This window comes from Eulemur rufifrons, chromosome 10 (genome assembly GCF_041146395.1).
Source record: "Eulemur rufifrons isolate Redbay chromosome 10, OSU_ERuf_1, whole genome shotgun sequence".
Lineage (NCBI taxonomy): Eukaryota > Metazoa > Chordata > Mammalia > Primates > Lemuridae > Eulemur > Eulemur rufifrons.
The window spans coordinates 31275703-31295796 of NC_090992.1; the positions used below are offsets into that span (position 1 = coordinate 31275703).

The following is a 20094-nucleotide window of genomic DNA, read 5'->3' on the forward strand; positions in this document are numbered from 1 at the left end:
CCACCTACCAGGTCTGCAGCAGGAGCCCCCCGATCTCTCTCCCCACTTAACTTACTGGCCCTCCGTCCCCTCTGCGGCCCTGACTCTCCCCGCCCAGCTCAAGATTCTGCTTGTGTTGAAGCAGTGGGGGCAGGCTCCCGAGAAAAGGGAGGGGTGTGGGCCCTGAACAGAGAGGAGAAGGTGGTGCCAGCTGCCCCATGGGAAAGGGAGCTGGCTGGTCAGGAGGCCTGGGGTCGAGTCCCCTCTGCCATGTGACCTTGAGCAAGTCTCCACCTTTCTGGCCTCAATTTGCCTATCTGCAAAGTGGGGCTGAGCTGGGTCATTCTCAGCTTTAAATGTGTGTTTGTGTGTGCGTGTGTGTGTGTGTGTGTGTGTGCGCGCGTGTACAGGGAGTTGACCGAGGTTTCAGGAGAGGCAGAGGCCACAAAAGGGACTTGCACTGGGGGACCAGCATCACCTCCCACAGCCTCTCAGAACCCCAGAGGACACAGCTGGCCCTTGTGGGCCCCTCGGGAGGGACCGTGAGGCCTGGGCGGGGCCTCCGTCCGCCTGCCTCCTGCCTCACATCATGGACTCCTCCTCCTCGGCAATCTCGCGGTCCACCTCGATGGCCGTGTTCTCGAAGCTGGTGATGCCCCCGTACTTGCGCATGTGCACCATCAGCGGCTTGGGCGACTGGCTCCCGGCCAGCGTGGCCACGTACATGCCTGTCCGGTTCTCCTCCAGCGACGGGCCCCAGTCCATGGCCGGCCGGCTGGCCTGCTGGAGCCGCTGTAACGACAGCCGTGAAAACAGGCAGAGCTGGCAGAGCCCCTGCTGGGCCAGGCTCCCAGCGACGACCTCACCGCGTCACCTGGCGGATCCTTGCAACAGCCCTGGGACCGGAGGCGGCGAGGGGGGGCGATGGCCTGGGGTGGGGGGCCGAGGGAGTGATCCACATGCCCGGATGAGAATCCCGTTCTGCCACTTACGAGCTGGATGGCCTTTGTCAAGGCCACCGAGCTCTCCGTGCTCTGCCCCCTGGTCTGTAACTCGGGAGTCCTGAGCTCCTCACAGGGTTGTTGTGAGGACACTGAGATGATGCACTTGGCAGGGTGATGGGGACAGGGTAAGGCCCGGAAGTGGTGGCTATTGTTATAATTACTTGGCAAGCCCCTGCTCTGAGCATCTAAAGGCTGATCCGGCAGTCTTCCCTTAAATCCTGGGCGCTAAGGCGCTGGGAGCTTTCGGGGAAAGAGCCATGACCCGGAAGAACTGGGGCGGGATTGCAGCCGACGGCCCCAGTCTCTTCCAGCCCTGACCTTCTGGCTCCTTCTGGCTCTGACCTTTCCCTCTGGAGCCCCGGTTTCCATGGCAGGAGGGGGCTGACTAAGATGATGACTAAGCCTGGACATTCCAGAATTGCTTCTTCCTCAATCACGTTCCCAAAACCCTCTGCTGGCTCTGCCAGGGAGAAGAGCCCCGGACCCTTAAAGAAAGGGCGGGAACCAGCATGAAGCGCAGCTCACTGGGCGCGGGTCCCGGGGGAGATGCCGTGAGCGATGCCCTTAGCCCAGGGCCTGGCACAGCAGGGTGAGACTTCGGAAAGTGTGTTACGAGCCTGTTACTCCACTGCTCAGAAGCCTGCCAATGGCTTCTACCCCACTTAGAGTGACATCCTAAGTGCTCACCATGGCCTCCGGGGCCTGGCCCCATCTACTTCCCCGACCTCGGCTGCCACCACGCTCCGTGCTTCCGCTGCTCTAGCTGCAGCACCGGCCTCGATGCTGTCCACAAACACATCAGCCCCTCCGGCCTCAGGGCCTTGGCACCTGCTGCCCTTCTGCCTGCAACGCTCTCCCCCTGGATATCCATATGGATCACGCTGTCCATTTAGTCACATCTCTATCACCGCCTCAGAGAGGTCTCCTGTGACTCCACTGGCGCCAAAGTATCATTCTCCATCCCTCTATTCCTGTACTCTGTTTTGTGTGTTTGTTTTTAAAGTATAGCACTTATCTTTATATGTCTGTGCATTGCCTGTCTCCCACATTAACATACAAGCTCCCCAAGAGCAGGGGCTTAGATTGCTTCCAGCCGGACACCAGTGCTCAGTGCAAGGTTTCTGCACCTGAGCGCTATCGAAATTTTGGTCTGGAGAACCCTCTGCTGCAGGGGCTGTCCTGTGCATGGGACATCTAGCAGCATCCCTGACCTCCATCCACTAGATGACAGTAGCACTCCTCTTGAGCCATGGCAACCAGCAATGTCTCCAGACAGTGCCAGATGTCCCCTGAGGGCACAATCACCCCCCTATGAGAACCCTTTGCCTAAAATTGAGCACTCACTGTGCTCCAGCTCTGTGCTAATTGGATTTTCTTTTCTTTTCTTTTTTTTTTTTTTTGAGACAGAGTCTCACTCTGTTGTCCAGGCTAGAATGCCATGGCGTCAGCCTAGCTCACATCAACCTCAGACTCCTGGGCTTAAGCAATCCTCCTGCCTCAGCCTCCCGAGTAGCTGGGACTACAGGCATGTGCCACCATGCCCGGCTATTTTTTTCTATATATTTTTACTTGTCCATTGTATTTTTAGTAGAGACGGGGGTCTGCTCTTGCTCAGGCTGGTCTCGAACTCCTGAGCTCCAACGATCTACCCGCCTCGGCCTCCCAGGGTGCTAGGATTACAGGTGTGAGCCACCACGCCCGGCCAAATGGCTCTGTGCTAATTGTTGGCTTAATCTTCACAGTATCCCAATGAGAGGGGTATTATTAGTTTTACCCTCTACCCCCATAGATATTATCTGAAAGTTAAAGCCCAGAGAGGTTAGTTAAGTGGGTCAAGGTCACACAGGTGGGAAGTGGTGGCACTGGGATTTGAATCCATCCTGGACTTTTAAAATACTTTGCTTCTCTGCCTCCCACAATGCTGACTAGGTTGATAAGCTCCTTTTCTTCCCACAGCAGCCCTATGGGTAGTATCACTGTACCTATTTTATTTTATTTTATTAATTTATTTATTTTGAGACAGAGTCTCACTCTGTTGCCCGGGCTAGAGTGCCGTGGCGTCAGCCTAGCTCACAGCAACCTCAAACTCCTGGACTCAAGTGATCCTCCTGCCTCAGCCTCCCGGGTAGCTGGGACTATAGGCATGTGCCACCATGCCCGGCTAATTTTTTCTATGTATATTTTTAGATGTCCATATAATTTCTTTCTATTTTTAGTAGAGACAGGGTCTCGCTCTTGCTCAGGCTGGTCTCGAACTCCTGAGCTCAAACGATCCACCCGCCTCGGCCTCCCAGAGTGCTAGGATTACAGGCGTGAGCCACCGCACCCAGCCACTGTACCTATTTTAAAGACAGAGAAACAGAGATTCAATGCATTGCAGTAACTGGCTTAGAGTCACACAGCTGGCAAGTGGCAGAACCGGGATTCCAATCCTGGTGTGTCAGTGTGGAAGCCCTGCTCTCTGAAGGTGGCACTCCTGAGCCAGGCATCCACTCCCTTGCAGCGCACACCGCCCCCTTCGAGCCCCCAACAACATGCCCCTTCCACCTGGCTGTGGGCGGCTGCAGCAGGGCAGGGGAGAGGCAGTGACTTCTGGGCAGCCCGGCATTCCCAGTGGCTCATTAGCAAGGCTTGAGGATCACCCGCTTCCTGGGAGCTGGGGCCTCCGCCCTGAGCACTCCCCTCTCTTCCTTCCCCTTGCAGACACCCTGGCTCCCAAGCAAGGACACGAGGCTCCTCTAGTGGCACAGGTGGAGCTCCTGAGGTTCGAAGACGGAAAGGAGTTTGCCCCAAGTCACACAGCAGTTGGAGGCAGAGCAGAGGCTGGACTCCAGGCTGCCCCTGTGGTCCGGGGGCTGTAGCCACCACCCACTTCTGCCTGGGAAGGGTGGCAGGGCACTGGTGTGAAATGAGGTGAGGGCCGCCGAGGGGCAGTGCCACTCAGTGGGGGCAGCAATGCTCTGCTAAGTGGGCGTGCAGGACGGGGCAGGGGAGGCCTGCTCTGCAGCCAATTTCAGTGGTGTAAATATTCCTATTACTGTCAGGTTCCAGCTATCAACGGTTTAACAACTGGCTCACACATTCCTGAGTGTTTCATGACTAGCTGTCATGAACCAGTAGGAGCTGTCTCCGGCACCTCTGGTGGCGTGTGTGTGTGTGTGTGTGTGTGTGTGTTGGGGGCGGGGTCCCCCACACTCTCTCTGGGCCCCGTCAGGCTCACTCAAGCTCCATGCACAATGGCAGCCTCTTGCCACCTGATGACTCCACACCTGTGGCCGCAGAAGTGAAGGGCTCGGTGTCCAGAGGGTGCCCTGAGGCTCGAGGGGGGGGGGGGCGGATTTCCCTGTGGTCATACAGCACTGGGTCACTTCTCCCCTTTCCCAGGGCCTGCAGACCCCTGTGCCAAGCAGCTTGCACTCTGTTTTCTGGGTCCGTCTCCAAAACCCTGGCCACAGGCAGGGCTCACACCATCATTCTATCCCAGGCCACCGGTGGGACTTGTGGGCACAGGACAAGGGTGACAACCCACCCTCTGGGGTCCCTCAGTCTTGCCATTTGACCCTGAGTTCCAGAGGGAAGCTCTGGGCTGGTGACCTGAGTCCAAGTCCCGATCCCTGCCTAACTCACCGAGAGACCTGAGCCAGCCCCCTGTCATCAGGGGTCACTGGATGTGCCACCCCTCCCCCGAGGCTCCATGTGGCACAAGGTGCCACAGGGCGGGACTCCAGCCCCTGGATCTGTCTCAGGCTGGAAGAAGCCTGCAACACCCTGGATAAGGTGCTGGTGCAGCTGTCTTCTCCTCCGGCAGGGGGGCCCGGGGCGGGGCCACAGGGCAGGAAGGCTGATAGTGGGCAGGGTGGGACACTCACCTCCCAGAGCGAGCCCTCCTCTCGAAGCACGGCCACCAGCATGCCGGCTGGGATCAGGAGGCAGGACAGCAGGCCCATTAGGATGCCCAGCAGCTCAGCCCAGGGCGGGAAGCGGTAGCTGCCGTACTCTGAGGGCTGGTACTTGACGATGCTATACACCAGCAGGGCCTGCAGGGCCAGGGACCCAGCGTCACAGTGGGCCCCAGGGCTTGGGATAGCCCAGGTCTGAGCTACCTTAAGGCCTGAGAAAGTCCAGCCCAGAGCCACCAATGTCCTAAGCTGTCCCAGAACCTGAGACGGTCCATCTGGGAGCCTCTGCAAGGCCTGAGCTAGCTCCAAGCTAACCCAACACCAAGGCCTGCAACAGCCCAGCTCAGAAGCACCCCAACTCCTGAGATGACCCGTCTCTGAGCTGCTCCAACCCCAAGAGGAGAAAGCGCAGCTTCAAGGTCCCAGTCCTGAGGCCCTGAGGCCTGGGAAAGCCCCATCCACTTACCAACCAGAGCCCAGCACAGCCACAAAAGCCGGGGGCACCATGGGATGGGGTGAGTGCAGACACGGAACATGACGCCCACCCCACAGCCCCGACAGAGGCTCCCCTGTGGACCAGGGCGGCCCTGCCAGACTGAACGTGCAGAGGGGATCCTGCTCTCAGCCCGGGGGCCCCAGCCAGCACCCCTCCCTCCTGGCCCTGGTTACCAAGAGCGTGGCTGGGGACAGGAACAGCCAGCAGGCCCTGAAGTAGAGGCCCGGCTTGAAGCCCAGCATCATGTGGATGTCTCTGCAGAACCTCTGAATGCCTGCAAGGGTGGGGAGGAGGAATGGCCCCACCCGCAGGCCCCACAAGCACCAGCAGCCCCTCCTCTACCCCAGCTGCCCCCACCGGAAACCCTGGCCCTTGGGACCAGGGACCCCGGTGCAGGGGGGCTCCAGTGTGGACTCCCATTCTCCCCCTGCGGGGAGCCCCTCGTCCGCCACCCACAGCCCTTCTCACCATACACCCGGGTCACGGCGAGGCACGTGGTGATCACCACCACCATCAGCCCGAAGCTCGCGCTGTAGTCGTCCAGAAGGACCAGCCAGTACATGCCCCCCTGGAACACAGGTCGCAGAGCTGGGGTCCCCTCTCCCAGCCTCGCACCCTGCTGCAGCCCCCTTCGCCTGGCAAGAAGGGATTGGGAAGTAGCCGGGCTGACCGGCGGTGCCAGCCGACAGGACGACAGCCGGCCACCTGCTCAGCCGCCTCAGCCTCACGACAGCCCCCATTTTATCAACGAGGAAAAACAAGCTCGGGGAGGGGAAGCCACTGTCCTGAAGCCACTCAGCAGGTGCGGGAGCAAGGTTTGAACCCGGGTCTTTCCAGCTAAGACTCCAAAGCCTGGACTCTGGGTCACAGGGCCAAGCTGCCACCCCCGGGACAGAGGGCCTGGGGTGGACTGGGCTCCTCGCAGAGAGGAAGACGTAGGTGGCCCAGTGACGACTCAGCCGGGCCAGAGACATTGCTGCGGGCTCGTGGCCCAGCCCCACCCGGCCTGCCGTCCTCCCTGTCGCGCCACTCACTTCGGTGGTGAGGACCAGCCCCAGCAGGTACATGGCCACGCAGATGAGCCCCGAGAACACCACCTTCTTGGGCCGCAGGTAGTACGGGAACTCGTCCGTCACAGCTGTCACAATGGTCTCCAGAAAGGCAAACTGGGGAGAGGAGACGGGTTGGGGGCCAGAGTCCTACACCCACCACACACACACACACACACACACACACACACGCACACCCCACGAGGTGCCCGCTGCCGTGGACGAGGCTCACCTGGCTGTCCAAGCCGAGGGTCAGAAGCATGAAGAAGAAGAGGAAGGACCAGAAGGGCGACAGAGGCAGCATGGTCATGGCCTGGGGGTAGACAACAAAGGCCAGGCCGGGGCCTGGGCCAAGGGCACACACGGTCAACAGCTTGGGGCGTGCAGCGGGCCCCACATGCACACTCAAACACACAGCTGCTCACACCCTCCTGGGCCGCTTTTTCAGCCAAGCCCAGAAACGTACGCTCAATGCATACTCCAATACTTCTTAACTCCTAGGACGCAGGCCGGCACGTCGTAGGTGCCCAACAGATATAGGTTGATAGAATAGATGAGCTAATAAGTAAATGAATAAACATAAGACCCAAATATAAAACCTCATTAGAAAATACTTATGTATACAATCATTTGACAAATAATTCCAGTAACACACATCCATCGGCATAAGACACACATGCTTCCAAGATCATCCTCATCCTGGATTCACTTGCACACAGACATCTGAACACATAATGTTTCATTTGTGCAAACAAATGACAAGGCACAAAACATGACAATCTCACAAAGACACAGGTTCATGCACACTCATTCGCACACCCATCCCTTTGCATATGGAGACTCAAAGACCAGTTAGGACATGCTCATCTGCATGCACATGTGCACACACACACACACACACACACACAACATACCCATGCACAATCTTGCTGGTCCACACATAGGCTCACTGGCCCAGCCCTAGCTGTGCCCGACACACGCCCTCACCCCGCCAAGGCCTGGCAGCCTACCCACCTGCTTTGGCCACTTGGTCCACAGGCACACCCAGCTCCTGAGACATGTAGCCCAGCACGGAAAAGATTGCAAAGCCAGCCAGGATGCTGGTGATGGCATTGCCCAGAGTGACAATGAAGGTGTCTCTGCCAGGAGAAGTCCAGGCACAGGCCAGGGTGAGCTGGCCTTACCCTCAACACCCCAGGCCCTCCCTGGCCAGCCACTTTCCTCCCAGCTTTGGCCCCCGGGGTCTCGGAGGCTGTGAGGCACTGACCTATAGATGTTCTGGTGAAACGTGTTGTAGGAGGCAAAAGTGAGGAGACCCCCGAAGCCCACACCCAGGGAGTAGAAGATCTGAAGAGCAGCTTCGATCCACACCTGTGGCAGGAAGGATGGAGAGCGGGGACAGAGAGAGGAGCTGGCACAAGGTGGTGTGCGGAGGGCCAAGGAGAGAGAAGACAGTGCAGCGGGTCCAGGGATGGTGTGGCCAACAGCCTGGCTCACAAGTGACGTGGGCCGGGAGCAAACCCTGCCCCAAGGCTCACACTGTGGGACATGGGCGAGTCCCTTCCCCTCTGTGGGCCTCAGTTTCCCGCCCAGGATCTAGAAGATGATCTCTAAGCGTGGTCCAGTTCGGAAGCACGTAGTGGCTAATGTAAAATTTCAGTAGATTCGTATGGACAGCAAATAACTCCTTTACTTCCTGCCTGGAGTCACAGGGACCTGGATTTGGGTCCCAGCTTCACCACTTTCTAGCTTTACGGCCTGGGAAGCCACATCACCTCTCTGGACCGCAGGACCCTCATCTGTAATGAGGGGATAGGAATAGTGCCCCCCTCAGAGGGGGATGGGGGGGCTTAAATCACTGCATATGTGCAAAACACTAGAGGAGGGTCAGGCACAGTCACTGGTGGGTAAGTAGTAAATGTTTGCTGTCAGTACACTGTTGGCATCATCATTACTAACTCCTGCCTTGGGGTTTGGGGTCACACAGGTATGCGCTGGGAGCCCTGCTCTGCCACTCCCCAGCCGTGTGACTGTGAGCTTATAAGCCAACTCTGTTGGGCCTCAGTTTCTTCATCTGTAAAATGGGGAGAATGACGTTTACTTCACAGGATTGTTGAGACTAATAAATGAAGTATAATATATAGCTAATGACAAGGTATTGTATTCTTGAACACTGCTGAGAGAGTGGATGGATGTTATTGATAAATGTTCTCACCACAAAAATGATAATTACGTGAGGTAATGCACAGGCAGCTAGAGGTAACCATTCCGCGAGGTATATGTGCTTCAAAACATCATGCTGTACCTGGTACATGCATACAGTCTTATCTATCAGTTTAAAAATGAAAACCTAAATAAATAATAAAATAAATAAATAATTTTAAAAAGACACACAGGACCCAGGGGTGGGCGTGTGACCGGGGCCCAGCCAGGCAGAGCATTCCACCCCCTCCCCCCCCCGGCACAGCACGGGAACTGGGCTCCCCACTTGGAAGACTCCGGGCCCTGCCCCCTCTTGTCCCCAAGGAGCCCCCTTTCCACTCCCCGGCTCTGGCCCGACCCCTCCCTCTGCGCCCAGCCCTGAGGCCTCACCTTGGAAGACAACAGGTGGTGGAACTGGGGGGTGAGATAGAACTGGATGCCCTTCCAGGCCCCCGGGAGGGTGACTCCGCGGACCAGCAGCATGAGCAGGATGAGGTAGGGGAACGTGGCCGTGAAATACACCACCTGGGGGACGGTAAGCGGGGAGCTGAAGGCCGGGCACCCTCCTTCCACGCTGCTCCTCTTCATACAATCCTCATCCTGGTAACTCACCTCCCCAGCCCTTGGGTAGGCCAAGCCAGGAGCCAGCCTTCATCCAGGATGCCTCTCTGTCCCTCCCTCATTCCTCCAGCCACCCAGCGTCAGCAAAGTGCTGTCACCCCGCTTCCCACGGCCATCCCAAATCCATCTGCATGCGGCACCTGGTCCAGGCCTCCTCCTCCCCGTGTCCACTCTCTGCCCCTGCAAACCCACTCCACACGGTCACCAGACTTCCGGCGTTCCCAAAGTCCCCTCTGCCCTTTTTCCTCCTTTTCCCAAACCGCCAGCCACTCCTTCAGCAAACACTATCAAGTCTCAACATCTCACGGCCTTGGCTTTGACCATGATCACCTCTCCCCTCATTCTAAATGCCTTCTGCCCTGTCTTTTTAGTGTTTCTTCTAATGGCTCTGTTCCTCGTGGATGACACTTCTCAGCACTTTGCAGAGGGACAAGATCTAATTTATGAAAGATTCAGTAAACCGTTAGGGTTTCCAAGTCCTTCTGAAATGGCTTCATCACCCTTCCTCCCCTTCCTTCATCACCTAAAGTAGACATCTGTGGCTTTGTCCTCCCAGTTTTAGTTTGCCTTCTTCAGATAACATTATTCTCACTTTCCCTAGCTGGGGCTGACACCATTCCCAGTTCCAGGGCTGGGCATGTGACCTAGGCCCAACCAAGCAGAGCATCCCACACCCTCGGCCACAGAGATTAGCTCAGGGATGGGTACATGGCCTCGCTTACCCAATGACCCTCAATTCTAGGGTATTTGTGAGCCAGGGAAGGAGACAACCCTTCACCAAGCAGATAAGATGTAAGCCCAGAGCTGGGAGGGTCAACCTCATGGAGAATGAAGCCAACCTGGAAGAAAGCACTGCCGAGACCCAGACAGCTTCTGTTGACCCCCTAAACCCAACTGTGCCCAAAGCACACCGTCTGGACTTTCCAAGTGAGTGTGACAGCTGAGTTCAGGTCACTTGCATCTCAAAGAGTCCTGACTCACATACCCACCCTTCAAGCATTCAACAGACTCTTGCTGAGCTCCTTCCAAGTGCCAGGCAGACCCTGCCTCGGCGAGCCTCTGGCCCAGCAAGGCAGCCGATCCCACTGCGCGCCTGCACCTCCACATCTTTCTGCAGGCAGAGCCCGTCCCCCAGTGCCCTCTCCCTTCCCCCAGTGCCCTCTCCCTTCCCCCAGTGCCCTCTCCCTTCCCCCAGTGCCCTCTCCCTTCCCCTCTTCCCGGCTGAAGTCTATTCATTTCCACAGACTCAGCCCGAGCCCTGCCTCCTGCAGGAAGCCCTCCCCCAGCCCAGCCCCTCAGGCCTCCGGGGGCCCCCCAGGCTTCACCTTGCCGGAGGACTTCACACCCTTGAGGATACAGAGGAACACGATGACCCAGGCCAGCAGCAGGCAGAGGCAGAGGTTCCAGCGGATCGCCCCAGGACTGCCGATGCCCTGGCTGCCTTGGATGTGGAGGACGTAGCGGCTGTGGGAGACAAAGGCCTGAGTGTCCTCTGGTCCACAGACATGGAGTCGAGCCGAGTCCAGCCTGCAAGGCCCTCCTGCTCTTCTCCACGTGTCACCCTCCTCATCCCCGTCCCTCTCTGACCAGCTCTGCACCCAGGAGGCTGGCCTCTACAGACCCCGTCACCCGGGCTCCCTTCCTCTCCGACTTCCATTGGGTTGGTGGGTGGGAGGCAACAGCAGGGTATTGGAGGGTGGGAAGAGCGAGGGGTCTCGGTATTTGCACACATACATGTGTGCATGCACTTACATGCCATCAGGAACACATGCCACAGTGTTCCTCTGCAGCCACAGCTCTCGTTGGGCAGTCACTCTTCCGAGGCTCAGTCCTCCCCTGGTTCCCTCCCCTTGCCTCCTTGGTTCGTGGTGCCACCCTCTCCCCATGGCCAGTCCCTGATGCCTCACCTTTCCCCCTGGCTTCCCTGACCCTCTGAGAAGGCCCTTCACTAAACTCCCCTCAGGTAAGCCCTCTGACAGTGCCATCTGCTCCCTGCCCGCTGCCATCTGCATGCCTGACTGACGCAGAGGGCCGTGGCATTGCCATGGAGACCCCTCGTGGCTGCCAGCGACCACGTCAAGTTCTTTGGCTTTAAGCTGCGGACCCAGGCCCTTCCCTTCCCGCTGGTCAGACGTGCTCTGCAGCAGGTGCAGACACATGAATGAACCGGGTAGAACCTGCAGGTTTGAGACCAAAACATTTCAAGACCTGGGGCCCATCTGGGGGAAAATTCCGAAGAGCAGCCCTTTGTTGGTGAAGATAGGTCTAGTCTGTGTTCTCTGGCCAGCCAGTGGTCCCCACCCAGGGACCAGGCTACTTTAGAATGTTCTAGAACAGGATCAGGACTCAGGAGGCCTTAGTGCCAGTACTACCTCTGTCATTAACTACTGAGCAAGGCTCTGGGCGCTGTTTACTCAGCTATGGGCTGGGGCACTGGGATGGGGTGATGAGCAACAGTGTCCACCATTCCCAGGGCCCACAGTGTGCCTGGCACTGGGGTGGCAGTTTTACCTGCGTTACCTTGTTTAATTCTTGTGACAATCCCTTACTCTATTAGAGTCTTATGTCTCCCGTTAGACGAATCTGAGGTGGTCCTGACTGTGTGTAGTCCTGGCCCTGTGGTAAGTGCTTTACCTATTGATATAGTAGGTGCTCAGTCAATATTTATTAAAAGAATAAATGAGGGTGTAAATGACTGACTGCATAACATCCTATAAAGTAGGGGCTATCAGCACCCCCTGTTACGGGGAGGAAACAGACTCCTGATATTACTATTACTGTCACCACCACCACCACCACCATCACCAGCTAGCCCTTCCCGAGCACTGACCATCCACCAGACTGGACTGCACAACTCACGTGCTTTCTTCTCTTGACCTTCCCAACAGCCCTCGGAAACAGCGACTATTATAGACTCCACGCTAAACACAAAGCAACGGAAGCCAGATAAACTGTGCAAGGCCGCACAGCTGGTCAGGTGAGGAGCTGGGATGGAGGCCAGAGTATCCCTCACACCAGTGCCTGAACTCATCCTGCAGGTGCACGCTGAGCCCCCTGGGGACGCGGAGCCCTCCTGCCCTCTGCCCACCCCGGCGGCGTGGGGCCCTCTCCCGCTGCCAGGCGGCGGCGGCCTGACCTCCAGTACTCCTCGCTGGGGCTGACGGTGTAGGTGAGGTTGAGGGGCAGGGCCCCGTTGCCGTCCTTGGAGCCTCTGTGCTCCAGGCAGAGGTCCGTGTTCCACCAGTTGCCACAGTGCTCCCAGGGCAGGTTGCTGGTGAGGGAGGCGAAGAGGTAGAAGAGGACGTAGGCGATGATCATGTTGTAGTAGATGGCCACCAGGCCCACGATGAGCAGCATGGCTGCGCCAGCACCTGGTGTGGGGGGAGGCTGCTGGGCTGCTGGGCCGAGCCCTCCGCAGGCCGGCGGTGTGGCCCCCAGCAGGCCGGCACCTGTCCGGGCTCCCCTCCCTCTCTGTCTGGAGCTGGGCGCTGGGGTGGGGCAACCTCCCCGCTGCCCCAGGCGCAGACACCCACCCCCCTGGGGACCACGGAGGCCTCACCTTTGAAGAGGGGGCTGATTTTCCAGACGGCCAGGGGCCCCAGGCTGGAGAACTGGCCCAGAGAGAGCTCGAGGAAGAAGAGGGGGATGCCGCAGATGGCCAGCATGAGGAAGTAGGGCACGAGGAAGGCGCCTGCGGAGGGAGGGTCAGCAAGGGTCTCAGGGGCAGCTCCCCCCAAAGCCCGGCTCTGGCCCCGCTCCTCCCCGGGGGCTGACACCACCTGGGGACCTGAGGAGGCCCTGAGGTCTCTCTGCTCTTTTACACCTGATCCCTGGGGCCGAGGGGGCCGGCCGAGAGTCGCTCCCCTCTGGAGCCCCCATGCCCAGAACAGGGCTGGGCTCAGAGCAGACCCTGAGAAATGCCTGCTGAGTGAGCAGAAGAATAAATGAGGGAAGGAACCAGTGAATTCCCTACCGAAGAAGATCAATGCCCTTCAGAATCTGGCCCGATCCATCCACCAAGCCCCTCTCCCCCTCGCCACCCCAGACACTTGTGGCTGCCACCTGTGGTTCTGTGGGCACAACAGCTCTCCCCATTTTCTTCGCATATCGGCAGCCACCTCATTTAGAGAACTGCCCACCACCATATGGCTCGGGAAGGGCTGCCAGTCACATCAGCCACCCGCTCCTGCCCTCCCTCCAGCCCCCCCCAACCCCCGTGGGCACTTACCCCAAGCCAGGCCAATCAGAGACCTTCCCTGCAATTCTGTATAGATTCATTCAGATAGAGCAGTTCTGGAAAGCTCTGGGGTTGCTAAACCCACTGAGAATGAAGTCATTCCAGAGTTGTCTGTGGCCACTCCACCCGCCCCCCACCCCCAGCTGCAGGGAGAAAGCCTGTCTCAGGAAAAAATGAGGTCAGCACACAGAGAGAACGAGTAAAGAAACGGGAGAGGGAGGACCCAGAGACACCATGGGCAGTGTTGACCTCCTGGAGTTTCAGAGGGCAGCTCCAGTTCCGCACGTCCTAGCCCTATAAATTTATCTTCTCTTTGCTTCATCTAGTTTTCTTTCTTTCTTTTTTTTTTTTTTCTTATAGAAATGGGGTTGTTCTAGTTTGCCCACGCTGGTCTTGAACTCCTGGACTCAAGTGATCCTCCTACGTCAGCCTCCCAAAGTGCTGGGATTACAGGTGTGAGTCACTGTGCCTGGCCCGCTTCATCTAGTTTTTGTTTATTTGTTTGTTTGTTTTTGAGACAGAGTCTCACTCTGTTGCCCGGGCTAGAGTGCTGTGGCATCAGCCTAGCTCACAGCAATCTCCAACTCCTGGGCTCAAGTGATCCTCCTGCTTCAGCCTCCTGAGTAGCTGGGATTACAGGTGAGCACCACCACATCTGGCTAATTTTTTCCATTTTAGTAGAGATGGAGTCTCACTTTTGCTCAGGCTGGTCTCAAACTCCTGAGCTCAAGCAATTCTCCCACTTGGGCTTCCCAGAGTACTGGGATTACAGGCGTGAGCCACCACTCCCGGCTTTGCTTCATGTGGCTTTATTTGGAGTTCTCTCACTTTATAAATGCACACTTCTTAAAGAGTTTGGTGGAGATGTGAAGAGATACAGATTACTGGTGAGAGCCCATTGGCCCTGGAGAAGCTAGTACTGGGTTGGAATGTTGGGTCTGCCACCCTGTGACCTTGGGCAAGAAAGTGGGCCTCTCCCAGCCCCGGCTGCCACATCTTCATGGTCCCTGCCCACGAGGATCATCATCAAGGTTAAAGGAGACGGGCATGGAAAGCGTGAAGCCCAGGGCCTGACGGGTGGTGAGCACGCCACCCAGCTATTGTTAAGACCTAGAACAGTAAGTCGATGGAGAAGCAAGGACAAAAGGGATTTTTTTTTTAAGATGAGAGAGATTCTGCATTTGCAGTCTGAACGGAAGGACCCAGGGGAGAAGGGGAGATTGAAGATTCAAGAGGGGGAATGATTGATGGAGGAGGCTCTGGAGGAGGCGGGGAGGAGGCTGCCTACGGTGCTCACGGACAGGCAGATGCAGCTCTTTATCACGAAGCAGGCAGCTCCCTCTGCCCACCACGCAGGGCCCAGGAAGCGCCCAGCCTCAGGGAGAAAACCACGTGGGTGTCTATCCTGGGATGAGAGGGAGGAGGAGGAGGGGCTTGGGTGATGAAAAGGGACAAGACAGGGTGAGCTCCCTCCTCCCAGCCCCAGGCCACTACAAAACACTTTCAACTAAATCCACCCAAGGTCACACAGAAGACAGTGGCTGAGGTCATCTAAAAGCTCAGTCCACCCCAGAGCCTTGGCCCAGCGCCCCGGACACCCATCAACGGGCCCTCAGGCCCGTACCTCCTCCGTTGGTGTAGGCTCGGTAGGGAAAGCGCCAGACGTTCCCCAGGCCCACACAGTAGCCGATGCAGGACAGCAGGAAGTCCAGCTTGCCGGTCCAGTTGCCCCGGTCGGCAGCAAAGTCCACGTCCAGGTCGACATCACCCTGGTCACTCGGGGTCATCAGCAGGTCAGGGGTGACGGGCTACCAGCAAGAGACAAAGGGGGTGCAGGAGGAGGTGAGGCCAGGCTGGAACTGTGACCCCAAGACAAGAATATGGAATTAGACAGGACTAAATGGAGAGATGCTCTATCAGTTCAGATAATCAAGTGCTCTTATCTGGGCTGACACGGTCACATGCAGGAGAGCCTCGGGGTGTTGGGTGACTCTAAACTTACTGAACCAGCAGGGTGGCTCAGGCACTAAAAAAATGATCCTGATCATAGTCTGGCTAACACAGAGGTCAAGCGAAGGGACAGCCCTGGTTGGATGATGATTTCTTAAGAACAGTTGCTGTGTACTGAGTACTTGCTATGTGCTCACTGCACTAAACGTTTTACTCACATTACCTGCTTTCAGTCACAAAACAACTGTATGAGCTGAGAACTCATCCGAGCTCCACTCTAAGCACGAGGAAACTGAGGCTCCAGGCGGTGTCATGACGCACCCAAGGTTTTTACCAGGCTGGCTAGTGGGGGAACTAGGTCCCCAGCCCAGAGCTTCCCGATGCGAAAGCCTGAGTCTTCGCCCCCAGTGCTGGAGTTTTGATCATTCTGGGTGCCATAGTTTAAGAAGGAGAGACAGTAAGCAGCAAGTTCAAAGGCCAGGTGGCCAGACTGGAGGGTGTTCAGGAAAAGAGGTTCCAGGAGGACAATGGGAAGAAGCTGGGAGCCCTGGGCATAGAAAGGGGAAGACCTGGAGGGACGTGGGCTCCCCACGGGGAGGGATTAGACTTAGGCTCTGTGGCTCAGGGGGGCCCACTGAGAGCCATGAATTTTGGCTCACGTGCAGGAAGAAGCAACTTAAGCCCTGATCTGTCTCAGAAAGTCACAACAGTGCGCCTCTGGAGAAGAGATGAATGCACAGAGGCGAGCAGAGGCCCCGACGTCCCCTTCCATGGTTCAAAGTGGGTGGGAGGTCTATTGGGCATTCTCCCTTCGGAGACCCTCAGTGGTAGTGGCGATCACAGTGGTGATTTAGCCTAAGGCTGGCCATTGGCCACAGGGGCAGTGGTGACAGCGACAGCCTGGCATGATTATGGGTGATGGTGACAATGACAAAGAGCATGGAAAAGCTGCTTTTAAGGTAGTAACTAGGCTCCAAGTGTTAAAGACCCACATGCCTGGCAGGTCCTTAGCTGTGATCTTGGACATGCTGAGGTGAGGGTAGCAGCAGCTCCAGGCTTACCTGAAACCCGCCCCTCCCTTCCTATGCCCCTTTCCCCAAGGCTGCCTCTCCAGCTGGGTGAGCATCAGCCTTCCGGAACCTCTTGCTCCCAGGTGAGCTCCGGGAGGGATGGGGTAGCAGCCAGTTGACACTGGCCGCTGGCATTGGGTGCTGAGGCAGGCCCGTCACCCTGAGACCCCCAGCCCCATTCAGGCCAACTGGCAGGAGGTCCAGGTAATGAGGCTCCTCTGATCCCTTCAGAGAAGCTGCCCTTTCCATGCTCATGGAGCGGTCCTGGCTCTCTGTTTCCATGGTGACAAGAGTTCCAAGAGCAGGATGCTGCCAGCTCGTCCCCCTCCTCCCCCAATCAGAGGGAAGCCTGCTTCTGCTCCAGGGGCAGGGGATGGGGTCCTCCAAAGCTGAGCCAATCAGGAGCCCACCTGGAGCCCCCAACCCCACCACAGGATGAATCCCAGGAGGCTGGCACGGTGAGGATGGGACTGGTTGGGGGACAGAAGGAAGCAATCAAATAAATGGGGCAGGGTTGGAAGCTTAATGAGTTGCTTCATACTTCCGCCTGGGTGTGAGGCTCCCACTCCTGAGCCCCCCCACTCCCCACCCCAGGATCACGCAGGAACACACACCTGAGTTCGTCAGGCCTGCACCCTCTGCCTTAGGGAGCAGCAGATGGCGGTCCCCACAGCAGGGGCTGGGAAATGCAAGACTGCCTAAGCCAAGGCTCTCGTACCTTCTTCAGGACAGAGAGAGATAATGGGAATCTGCAGTCCAACTTGATCATTGTACAGATGAGGAAACTGAGTTTCAGGGAGGGGAAGGGATGAGCCCAAGGTCAAACAGCAAGTTAAGGGCAGAGCAAGACTCGGACCCAGATCCCCTGACTCCCAGGCCAGTGCTCATCTCTGAGCAACGCTGCTCCTTTCCTGATATGCCATTTTCTCACCCCCTGCCCCCTTCTCCTTGAGACCAGGGCAGGGGACCCTGAGAGGAGGTGGCCCCGCCTCTGCCCCGTGAGCTCTAGGTTGCTTAGCCTACCTGCAGGTAAGCAGTAAGCCTCACCCCTCTGTGCTTCAGTTGCCTTGTCTATAAAGTGGGGATAATAAGACCCAGCCCCCAGAATTGTTGGAGAATTAAATGAGATAAGGCTCGCTAAGCTCCCGGCCTAGCACCCTTCACAAAACGTGGCTGTTATATCATGTGTGGCAGAGAGGGGCAGGGGTCTTGTAGGAAGGGAGGGCCAGAGGGGAGTGGAAAAGAATGGGGACAGGACGAAGAGGATGGATGCAAGAGACCCACAAATGGCCCCAAGAAGTCACTCATGTCAGTGAATAAAGGAGACACACCACAGTGGTTCCAAGCCCAGCTGCCAAGGGCAGAGAGCTTGAATGAATGAGTGTGTGTGTGTGCACGCGTGCGTGTGTGCGGGGGTGGGGGTTGTAACACCAGCCCCTGAGAACAGTCTTACGTCTACCAGCCCCTTCCAGCTCACAGCATTGCTGTCTGCACCCTCGCACACCCAGCAGGGCCTGCTTTGGTGCCTCCATGATGGGGGTGGCCCAGCCCACGTTCAGGCTAGAGGATGAACTTGTCCAAAGTCACAGGGCAAGTGGCAGCCGCAGAAATAGTCCCCAGGAGATCTAACTCTTTGATTAGGACTGGTACCCAACCAAAAGCCAAAGGCCAGAAAACTTCCCCAGTATTCCCCCTCCCCACATACTTACAACTTGGTGGGGACAGGCTGAGGTCTGGGCCCATGACGCCTCTCTCATCCCAGCTTCCACCCCACCCCCGTATCCCTGGGCCTCCCATTCCCGCTCCCTGCCTTTGCCTCCCTTCAGCCCTTTGAAGGGGCAGCCTGCTGTCTCAGCCAGGACACTAAGGCTGCCAGGAGATGGGGGGAGGCAGGGAGGAAGCGGGTGGTGGGCCTGCAGGGCAGGAGCAGGCAGGAAAGAGGAGGGTCCCCCTCCCCAGGCTCATGGAGCCTGCTTCAGTGCGCAGATGAGCACCAGGACCATACCCCCACCTCCCACCCCTCTCAGCGACATTAGTCGAGCTCAAGGCTGGTGCCCAGCTATTCTGACATCCCTGCAGTCAGCCCCTGGGGGAAGCAGGCGGCAGGACTGGGGAGAGACCCGTGCCTGGTCCCAGGCCACCCCTACCCCGCGCCTCCTGGGGCTGCTGACACCTGTTCACAGGGCCTGGCCCAGCGTACCCCTGCCCCCAGCATTCTCCATCCCGATCCCCAGATGGCAGGGGCGGGGTTGGGGTGCAGACCATGACCCCTGTCCTCCCTGTCCTCCCTCTCCACCAGGCCTCCCCCAGAGCCCCGAGCCAGCAGGTGCCCCCTCAAAGCCTCCCCAGGGGTCCCGATGGGGGCGGGCCTCTCCAGCGCTCCCTCGGCTGACCCCGCCCTGGCGCCCTACCTTGCGGAGGTGAGCTGCCTGCAGCTTCTTCATCTTGGAGGGCTGGTGGCTGTGCTTGCCCGCTTGGCTTCCCTGAGCGCAGAGAGCGGCGAGGGAGCGAGAGATCGCCCGCCGGCCGCTGCGCCCTTGCCCCCGCGGCTCCCGCGCTCCGGCTGGGGCGGGCACGGACGCAGGCGCTGCCGTCTGGCGGTTGCGGGCGTGGAGCGCGGACCGGGCGCTGCGAACGCCTTGTCTTTCCCTGCGCAGCGCCCGCGGCTGGGGAGGGGTGCACGGCTGAGCCCGCGTAGACACCCAGACAGACGGGCTGACGGACAGACGGCGGATACGCGCGCCCCCGCACGCAGAGCTGCGGATTGGAGGGGCCGAGCGAGTCGGGAGGGGGGGTTCGCGATGGAATCTCTCGGCCTCCTGTGTGACCTTGGGCAAGCGACCTGCCCTCTCTGGGCCTCCCTTTTCTTAGGTGGGCCACTAGGGAGACAGGCCCCGTGCATGGACACTAACAGCCCAGGCTTGGGCTCCAGAATCCCCCTACCCCATCGCCTTTGCTGTGCGACCGACCGTACTTAAGGCCCCCATGCTGCCGCTTCACCTGGAAAACGGGGATAAGAATCTCACCTTCCTTAGTGGGGTGTGAGGAATTCAGGGAAATGGAGCATAGAAACATCTAGCACAGGGCCCAGCACATAGTAGGTGCTTAGTTAGCATTTATTCACCGACTGTGGGTTGCGCACTCCACCTTTAGTCAGATATTTCTCACTATTTGTTGAGCACCTGAAATGTGCCGGGTCCCGGGCCAGGTGTCTTATTTTCTCAGCCTGGAGGGCGGGTGTTATTACTCCTACTTTACAGATGAGGAAACTGAAGGACAGAGAGATTAAGCCACTTACTCGAGGTCACAGAACTAGTGGGTGACGCCAGAGACAGAGTCAGACCTCGTGGACCTTCCAGGCTGGTAGGGGTCCTCAACACTCCTTTCCTTGGGATGAAAGCAAAATGGGAAGGTTTGGGCAAGGAGAAGGGACAGACAAGTGCCACCATGTCATTGTGATGGTCTGTGGCTTAGATTATCGGCAACTGGGTTCCTGTCCATCCGCAATATGGCCGTGGGAAAGTTATGAGTTCATATCTGGAAAACGAGCCATGAGCCTAGGATGAGAAATTGACTAGAGAAATTGA

General features: G+C 57.8%; 1 protein-coding gene across 1 annotated transcript; it reads right to left on the reverse strand.

The window, feature by feature from the left end:
• Positions 1-378: 378 nt before the first annotated feature.
• SLC6A7 (solute carrier family 6 member 7) lies at positions 379-19227 on the reverse strand. The gene is made up of 14 exons (XM_069484374.1): positions 18919-19227; positions 15112-15295; positions 12810-12941; positions 12387-12621; positions 10576-10714; positions 9020-9154; positions 7695-7798; positions 7442-7566; positions 6660-6772; positions 6413-6544; positions 5847-5946; positions 5552-5652; positions 4853-5020; positions 379-771 (listed from the first exon to the last, which is right to left on the reverse strand). The coding sequence occupies exons 1-14, from the start codon at positions 18949-18951 to the stop codon at positions 562-564; spliced, it is 1911 nt and encodes a 636-aa protein (XP_069340475.1). The 5' UTR covers positions 18952-19227; the 3' UTR covers positions 379-561.
• Positions 19228-20094: the final 867 nt, after the last annotated feature.